Source organism: Castanea sativa, chromosome 11 (genome assembly GCF_040712315.1).
Source record: "Castanea sativa cultivar Marrone di Chiusa Pesio chromosome 11, ASM4071231v1".
Taxonomy (NCBI): domain Eukaryota; kingdom Viridiplantae; phylum Streptophyta; class Magnoliopsida; order Fagales; family Fagaceae; genus Castanea; species Castanea sativa.
In genome coordinates, this window is record NC_134023.1 from 39,075,395 (window position 1) to 39,084,643 (window position 9,249).

Below are 9,249 nucleotides of genomic sequence, written 5' to 3' on the forward strand. Positions count from 1 at the left end.
GAAATCTATATGTTGCAACCGGATGGTTTCATAGCAAAGAACTAAGAGCATATTGTTAGGATTAGTGCCCTTAAATCCTATTATATGATGTTATGTATGATATTATGTATGACATTATGTATGACATGATGTATGACTTAATAATGTGATTGATAAAGTTATTTTATTATTATCTAAAATAATGATAACATGAATATTTGGACATTATCATATAGTCCATGAGATGCATAATATGTGATTTATATGATTTAGTTACAGAAGATATAAATTACAAGTTTTTTGTAAACTCAGAATTTATAGTTCGTAGTTGGTGATGAATTGGACATTTCATCTGCGAAGACTATAACGTATCAACTAAGATGATTTTTCTTGATCATGGAAGTTGAGACTTCTAGTTGATATGTTTTAAGAGTTAAGACATATTGAACGGGACCGCTGTGAGATTTATTATTCTCCTAACAACTGTCAAATGAATAATAAATCTCACGACTTCTATTTGCATGGACTCTTAATCCTGAGAGAATAATGGACTTGATTATGATGTGTAGATTGCTTTGATACATCAGGAGTGAGATCTAAAATAACAGTTAAAACTTCAGTATGTTGGGCAGCCATATTTAGTGTTGATAGAACATATATTCTCAAGATGGAATTCATAGTCTCTTGATGGAGATATAAATATTCCTTTGAGATAAGTTTAATGGGTTCAGTTATTTAGAGTGTTAGGCCTAATCACTTTGGTAAGAAATTACTTAAGCATATATTTATAAAATTGGATTTCATAAATATATGATGAATAACTTCAAATAATTAAACCGGGTACTCAATGATAAGATGTAGTAATTTACAAAGTGGCAGTCCACATTTATGACTTTGTGTTACTACGAATATTTTATGAAGGGGTTGCATGTATGATAAAGTCTTGAGATATAATTTATTAATAAGGCCTAGAGTGCAATTATATTTATATAGTGGTATTAAATATAATTAATGGTAACTTTGGACTTGTCAAGAGTTGACGGAAAAGCCCAAGGCCCATTGGAGCTAGTGTCTTATTGGTCCCTTTTGGTCCCACTCCAAGTCACACACTAAAGCCCAATTGGAAAGGCCCAATAGGCCAGCCCAATTAGATAATCCGTTAGTTATAAAGGGAGAAACATATAGAATTTTTATTAGAAAGAAAAGAAATTAGAAACGGTGTGTGAGAGAGTGTGAGACACACTTTCATTCTCCCTTAAAAACTGATTGAGAGACCACACATCTTGGGCGTAAAGTGGAATTGGAGTGAAGATTAAAAGTGTTCCCAAGTGCTTCTAATCTTTGTTTTGAATTTCTCCACACCAAGGTACGCCATCTTGTTCTTAAATTCTGAAATTTACGTAGTGCACGCTATCAATCATAAATGAAATAGATCCTTATCTGTTGCTTCCACTATGTGTTTTGTATGAGACACAAAACCAGAATTTTTCCTTCACATATGGTATGCAAGTTGAAAAGGTCCATTTATGGACTTAAATAAGCATCTAGGTCATGGAACATCAGATTTGATCAGGCAATCAAATTATTTGGATTTGAACAAAATCTTGATGAACCATGTGTGTACAAAAGACATCAAGGTAAAGTAATAATGTTCCTAGTGCTTTACGTTGATGATATTCTCCTTATTGGGAATGATGTAGGGGTAATGTCATCGGTAAAGGTTTGGTTGTGAAGTCAATTTGATATGAAGGACTTGGGTGAGGCTAACTTTATTCTAGGGATCAAGCTTTGGCAAGATCGCAAGAATAAGATGTTAGGCTTATCACAAACTGGATATATAGATAAGGTTCTAGAACGGTTTAGCATGCAAAACTCCAAGAAAGGATTACTTCCTTTTAGACATGGAGTTCTGAGTCGATGACCAAAGGTCTAAGACTCAAGAGGAAGAAAACATGATGAGACAAGTTCCTTATGCTTACGTGGTAGGAAGTCTCATGTATGCCATGCTTTGTACAAGGATAGATATTTGTTATTCGGTTGGCATAGTCGGCCGATATTAATCAAATCCAAGACCTAAACATTGGCAAGTTGTAAAGCATATTCTCAAGTATATACGGAGAACGAGAGATTATATGCTTGTTTATTGTTGTGAGTGTTGGATAATCGAATTGTGATAATGTTAGCTAGCTAAATGGGCTTTTGTTCTAAAGTTTCGGCTCTATGGGTAGAACGTAGTTCGTTTGTTTTTGAGATGAATGGAGAGTTTTATATTGAGTTTGGGGTGCTACTAATGACTGCCTTTTGGTTAATAAAAAATGATACCCCAAGGTGTTAAGCAAGTAGTAATTATCAGGTTTGCTTTTGTTAAAATAAAAGGAAGGCATTTGTGATAACTATGTTTAAAGGCAAAAAAAGGTTCGAGCAAAGGTGCTACCGGTGTCCCTTACCAACTTGGTAGCACGCATGGGTTGGCTCACATAAAAGGTACGAAAGAAACTGACCCATACCCTCCAAACCACACTTCCTCTATTTCCCCCATATGTCGTATGGGCGTAGGTCATGCTTAAAAGAATAAAAGTATAATATGATATAATGCATGAATTGATAACATAATGAGGTCAGGCTCGATTGGGTCGAGCTTGTAGAAAATGTGTCATGAAAATGGATATCAACAATTTTTTTGGGTTTGTGTTCTTATGTGTTCTCGACAAAGAGCTTGGGTTCTTGTGTTCTCTTGATAAAGAGGAACTCAAATCTGAATTAATGTGTTTTTAGTTTTTAATTCTTTTTTTTTCTTTTTTTCCGTTGTTAAATTGAGAAATTAAAATTTTAAACTATATGTTGACATGGATGTTTAAATAAAAATTTTAAAATATTATTTTAATGGCCACATTAGCATTTACTGTGCTAACAGTGCACTCCATTTGCCACGTAGACAATTTCCATTAGTGTTGTAACGGTAGTGATAAAATCGAGATAATTTTTTTTTGTTTTTTATTTTAGGGAGTAAATGTGGTAAATTTAAAAAGTAGGGATCAAGATGGGAATAAAGTCAAAATGTAGGGACCAAACTGGTATTTCCTCATTTTTCTCTCTTACTATTAATAGGAACCTCAAGTTTTCCTCCATGGGAGAACTAGATAATATAACTGAATGGCTAGCTGGAGATATCTTAGGGCAAAAGGCGATAATGATAGAGGGGCATATTCTGTTATTTAGATTTTTATTAAATATTACTAGCTTTATATATATATATATATATATATAATTTTTTTAATTTATTTTTCTCGTTTTTTGAGATGCAAAAACATTAATTAAGTTTTTATATTCAAATTCCTCTAACATCTCTTTTTCAATTGACAATTTAAGTTATCTGCTTTATCTTTCTTATAACATATGCATATAAGATTTTATGAATTTTAACTTTATAATAATTTCCGTTGTTATCTTCCAACGCATTTCCATTAATATTTTATTTTATTTATCATTATCAGATTTTCACCCAAATTTTATGTTATATATTGGTTATAAAGAGATCGTTTTTGTTTTTCTTTTTTTTCTTTTTTTTAATATTGGTTGCTAGTAACAAATTTATAAAGAGATCTTTCTTTTTTCAACTAATTCTTCTAATCTTTTTTTCATTTTTCAATTTTTCATATTCATATACATATTTTATTGCAAACATTTGTATTACAAATAAAAGAAAAACTATCTATACTTTACACTATAAAATTATAATATAATTAGAATGAAACAATATTTAAAGTGTAGAATAATAAAACTTGATTAATAAAAAGACACTATTGGAACTTTTTTTTTCTTAAACATGTTCATAATATTACTTAGAAACAACCAACTTAATACAAAAACAAAAAAATTGGCTTTATTAAAAGCAAGCAAACATTCCATCATAGGCATTGGGTCATTCAAAATAAGGAGGTCAGTTCTTCGTACAACACTCATTTCAGCTAGATTGTCAATGCATCTAGTTTTCCTATAAGCATGTGACATCGTGCAATAAAAGAAGATCCTCACCAAGTTTCCTCAATCAAAAAACCTTAGAGCACTAGCATTTGGAGGTGTAAAAACCCTCCAATTGCTATTTTAGCCACCAAAATCATAAAAACATGCTCCAGCTGGGTTGCTATATCTAAAAAAATTTGCAACCCAGCTATAGTAAGATGGTGCATTTGTAACCTGACTGTTGCTGGCTGCAAACTTGATTTAAATTATTTTATTACCCTCTGGACCCACTACTCTTTCCCCTGACTCTCTTCCCTCATATCTTAGCCTCTCTCTCTCTCTCTCTCTCTCTCTCTCTCTCTCTCTCTCTCTCTCTCTGTTTTGTTTTCCCTCATTTCTTTGTCTCGATCCATCTCTCAGATCAGCATGGAGGGTGTGGAGCAATGAAGATCAACATGGAGAGTGTGGGTTTGTGGAGATTGGCGTGGAGAGTATGGTGGTGCTGATGGTGGGTGGGTTTAATGGGTCGTGATGGTGGTGGTGCCGATTGTGGTGGTTTTTGCAATGGGTAGGTTTGTTGTGAAGGGGTGTTTTGGTGATGGCGGTGCCGATGGTGGGTGGGTTTAATGGGTTTGATGGGCGTGAGTTTGATCGGCCTTGGGTGGGCATGGGTTTGATGGGTTTTGCTTTGCAGGTTCATGGTGGTGGGGATGGGTTCGACTTCACCTCTTCTGATCTCTTTGGGATTTTGATTGAGGTTTGGAGGTTGGGTTTAATGGATTTACATCAAGATTGAATTTCAAATCTATGATGGTGGTGCTGGTGGTGAGTTTTGGTTGATTTGTGCATTTTGGTGGTTTCTTGTGATAGTTGGTGGTGGTTTTGGATGGCTGGTTTTGGTTGATTTTGTGGGTTTGGTGGTTTGTTGTGATGTCTGGTGATGCTGTGGTGGTGGTTCGGTGGGTTTGGTATAGGCTTTTTGGGTGGATCTTAGTGGTTTGCCGTGTGAATGGTGGTGGGTCAAGGTGTTTTGTTGAGCCTATGGTGGTGGGTCTTGGTGTTTTGCTGGGTTTCTAGTCGTGGTTCAATTGTTTTTTATTCTTATTTTTTTACGGGTTGTGGGTGATGTTGGTAGATAGGAATGGGGAAGAGTTGTTGTGTAGAATAGAGAGACGGGAGAGAAGAGAGAAAAATAGATTTTTTTAAATATAATTTGAATGTGTAATATATATTATTTTATTATGATATATGTAGAAATAGAAACAGGAATGTAAGGTGAGTTGTAAAATAGGATAGTAAAATAGATAAAATAGCGTTTGAGGATGTAAAATATGTGTTTTTTTACATCCCGTTGCTAGTGCGTTTATAGATCACCTAATAGTCTCAACCCACAAAAGAAAGAAAAAAAAAAACTCATAATAAACTCGATTATTTGTACTATCCAAACAAATAAAATGAGCGCCCTTTAGAAAAGCCAAAAACAATTAACAATTAATTTTTCTTTGTTTTTGTTAATAACACGGTGTAATGATATGACAACAAAATAATGGTGAAATAGTGTAATAAGCCTAACATGTAGTGATCAACTGCCAAACGTTTTCATGGTTAGAAAATTAAGGAGGGTAAGTCGGCAGAGCTTTTGTATTCTACATACTAAAATCCCATAGATAGACAATCTTAGTCTCTTAGTATCTACTTTAAGAACCAAAAAATGTTTCCAATTTCAAACTTCTAAATTCTAAGAAAGACAATTGAAAGTATTTGTTGATTTCTTTTGTTTATGATTCAATAGTTGCAATAGAGAAGAGAGAATTTAAACCCTAAATATTTTCTTTAAAAATACTCAAAAGGTGACAAAACTACAATATTCTTGGCATTACGATTATAATAAATCTTCGTTGGTTATCATAATTATCAAATTTCTTATTTAGATAAAAAGGATTATGCAGTTGCATGGGTTACCGGCTAGAATATAATAATTGACAAAGATTTGTGAACTAATTATAGTAATAATGATAAATATAATAATTGAAAAGGTGAGTTCAGCTTCTCCAACATAGTTTTTTCTTTATTTCCTATTTTACACTGTAGACGGCCATGCTGCCTATACAAAATTTGGAGAGTTTTTGTAGGTGGTCATTTTTCTAGACTTTTTCCCCCCACTCTAACGGCAAGTATTCAATTTGCATCAAGGAGAAAATGAACAAATTTCGGGTAGCTAAGAGCTTGCCATTTAAGGCTAAGAAGTTAGGGTGATAGATTGTAGTAATAATCTTATCTTATAGAATAATGGACCAAAAAAAAGACATGTTATAATCTTTTGGAGTTATTAGCGTAATACAATCATAGAGTTAAAAATTTATCCTTCCATGGTCAATGAAATTGATTAAATCTTAGCTGGTCATCAACTGTTTGATTATAACGATAAACTATTAATTAATTAGTGAAGGAGGAAGCACGAAAGCTAATAATAGTATAGAAGTTGAATTGTAAATTAGAGAGTTCTTAACAACCATGCATAAAATTAGTTAATATCAGTTGGATGGCTTTAATGGTGATGAACTCAGGTACTACAGTATAAATAGCTTCAAACCATATAGGGAAACCGTCATACCATACAACAAATTGGCAATAGCAGAGAAATAATATGGGAAAGAATTTGAGCATTGTAACAATTTCCTTGCTATTTTTGTTGGCATCCACCAGTGCCGTGCAAGTCTTTGATGTTAAATCATATGGAGGACAACCTAATGCTGATATCACCCAGGTATAAATATGTGTAGCACAATTAACTATACCTAATTAACATGAAAAGTGGGTTCTAGTTAACTTAACTAGTAAAGTCTTTTAATGTCAAATAAAAGAACTCGGTTTCAATCTCTGCTTACACTAAAAGCTATTCGGTGTCCTGACCAGATGATACAACATTAACATGAAAAATGATTGTAATATACTAATTTTGATTTATCATTACGTGTTTATTAGGCTTTGACAAAAGCTTGGACAGCTGCGTGCGCAGTAGCAGGAAGTAAAGTTGTGATTTCAGCAGGGACATACAAACTAGGTGGAGTGACTTTCTTAGGTCCATGCAAAGGTGCTATTGAGTTTAACCTTCAAGGCACCCTAGAGGCCCCATTAGATGATGCCTCCTTCAAGGGTAAAGACTTTTGGGTTTCTTTTGAACGTATCGACAGTCTCACTGTGTCAGGTAGTGGAATTTTTGATGGCAAAGGACAAACAGCATGGAAAAAAAATAATTGTGACAAAGAGTCCGGCTGCAAAAACCTTCCTATCGTAAGATTTCATCAATCTTAATAATTAGCATATAAATTTCCATTATTTTTATGTAGATATATACAGACACTACAACTTTAAGAACTATAATCATCACGAAATACTAATTCAAGCACTTATTCCTTTAATGATGTTAAGGATATTATCATATTATTAGTAATTTGATGTAAGCTTTATCTAGTGAGGTGTCACAACTCACCAAAAAAGAAAATTCAAAATTTATATATAAGAAAGTCCATTTACAAAATATGGACACAACTTTTGCGCCATGACCCTAACTTGTGCAACTGTGTAATGGAGAAAAAGTGGTGGTTAAAGGTGAAAGTGATGGTTCAACAATCATACTCACATATAACATCAAATTGTGACAAATTGTTTGGTCTAGAAAGAATTTTTTATATTATATTGTTGAAGTAGTACCGACAACATTCATTGATATATATTTGTAATTTTTATAATATAGTAATTCAAAGAAGCGTTAGCATTTTGCTATAATATATTTAAATGAAAATATTTTTAGGAGAATATTTAAATGAAACTATGGCATTCATATTTGGTGTCCGTTTATCTAACTTGTAAACATGAACAGAATATAAGGTTCGATTTTATCACAAATTCAATAGTCCGTGACATTCAATCGAAGGACAGCAAATTTTTCCACATAAACCTTTTGGGATGCAAGGGCTTGCAAATCCAACATGTTACCATAATCGCACCCGGAAATAGCCCTAACACTGATGGAATCCACGTCGGACGTTCATCTGGCATCACCATCACCGATGCCAATATTGGAACAGGTGACGATTGCATCTCCATTGGTGATGGAAGCCAAAATCTTACTATTAACCAAGTGACTTGTGGACCTGGCCATGGTATCAGCGTCGGAAGTCTTGGAAAGTACCCAAATGAACAACCAGTTTCAGGAATTAGAGTAATCGGTGGCACCCTTAGCGGTACAACGAATGGTGTTAGAATCAAAACATGGCCTTCTTCCCCCCCTGGAACTGCTTCTGATATGCATTTCGAGAATGTTATCATGAACAATGTTGCCAATCCTATCCTCATTGATCAAGGCTACTGCCCAAACGGTCAATGCTCAAACAAGGTTATTATAAACATCACAAATATATAAACTCATTTTGATGTTAAAAGTTAAAAAAAGAAAAACAAATTACAGATACTAATATCAAATTCTTGGGTGGGTTTTTGTTTGTTTGTTTTGCTTTCAGTCTCCCTCGAAAGTTAAGATCAGCAATGTTAGCTTCAAGAACATTAGAGGCACTTCTTCAACAAAGGAAGCTGTGCAGCTTATTTGCAGTAAAAGTGTACCATGCCAACAAGTGGAAGTTGCTGACGTTGATCTCGCATTCAAAGGTGCTGGAGGATCTGCTACTTCCACTTGTGTTAATGTCATGCCCACCCTTTTGGGAAAGCAAAATCCTCCTGCTTGCACCATCAAAACATAATAAAGTATCTCCCAAGCTATTGTAACCAATGCAGAATAGGGAAATACTATTTGCAAATAGGTTATATGAGTTCTATTTTAAGTAGAATTTCATTTACTACAGTCTATCATGTTCCCTTTTTCTTTATTTAAATGAAATTGTGGAATGTTGGATAGTTATTTTTAGAGATGTTTGAGTTCAGGCTTTTACTAAAAGCTACCATGGTCTAGAGTGCTATTGTAGATAGTATTTGTTCTGTTACTATAGCTGGGATATTTCAGAATAAAACAAAAATTGTTATTAGACTCTTTGTAATTTTTTTTATTCTTCACCAAATAAATGCTTGTGTTCATGATATGGTAACATTCAATTGATCTGCATGCATGTTTTTAATGCTGAAATAACTTGCTCTCATAGTCTTCAATGACGATAAGATGTAAAACTTATAAAACGGATGTCATATATTCAAAGTTGTTTCTCTAAATATTGTATACTTTTAATATTTATTTCTATAACAACTAAATTTTAATCACTTTTGATTCTAAAAAAAAAAAATTTAATCACTTTT

At 33.4% G+C, this 9,249-nt stretch overlaps 1 protein-coding gene across 1 annotated transcript; it reads left to right on the forward strand.

Moving 5' to 3' along the window:
- The first annotated feature begins 6,589 nt into the window (after positions 1-6,589).
- Positions 6,590-8,702, forward strand: LOC142616479 (exopolygalacturonase-like). The gene is made up of 4 exons (XM_075789327.1): positions 6,590-6,709; positions 6,928-7,236; positions 7,826-8,341; positions 8,466-8,702. The coding sequence occupies exons 1-4, from the start codon at positions 6,590-6,592 to the stop codon at positions 8,700-8,702; spliced, it is 1,182 nt and encodes a 393-aa protein (XP_075645442.1).
- Positions 8,703-9,249: the final 547 nt, after the last annotated feature.

Coding starts and splice junctions, on each gene's coding strand:
- LOC142616479 (XM_075789327.1), top strand. CDS start 6,590: ATGGGAAAGAATTTGAGCATTGTAACAATTTCCTTGCTATTTTTGTTG. Junction 6,710..6,927: donor CTAATGCTGATATCACCCAG/GTATAAATATGT, acceptor CGTGTTTATTAG/GCTTTGACAAAAGCTTGGAC. Junction 7,237..7,825: donor GCTGCAAAAACCTTCCTATC/GTAAGATTTCAT, acceptor AAACATGAACAG/AATATAAGGTTCGATTTTAT.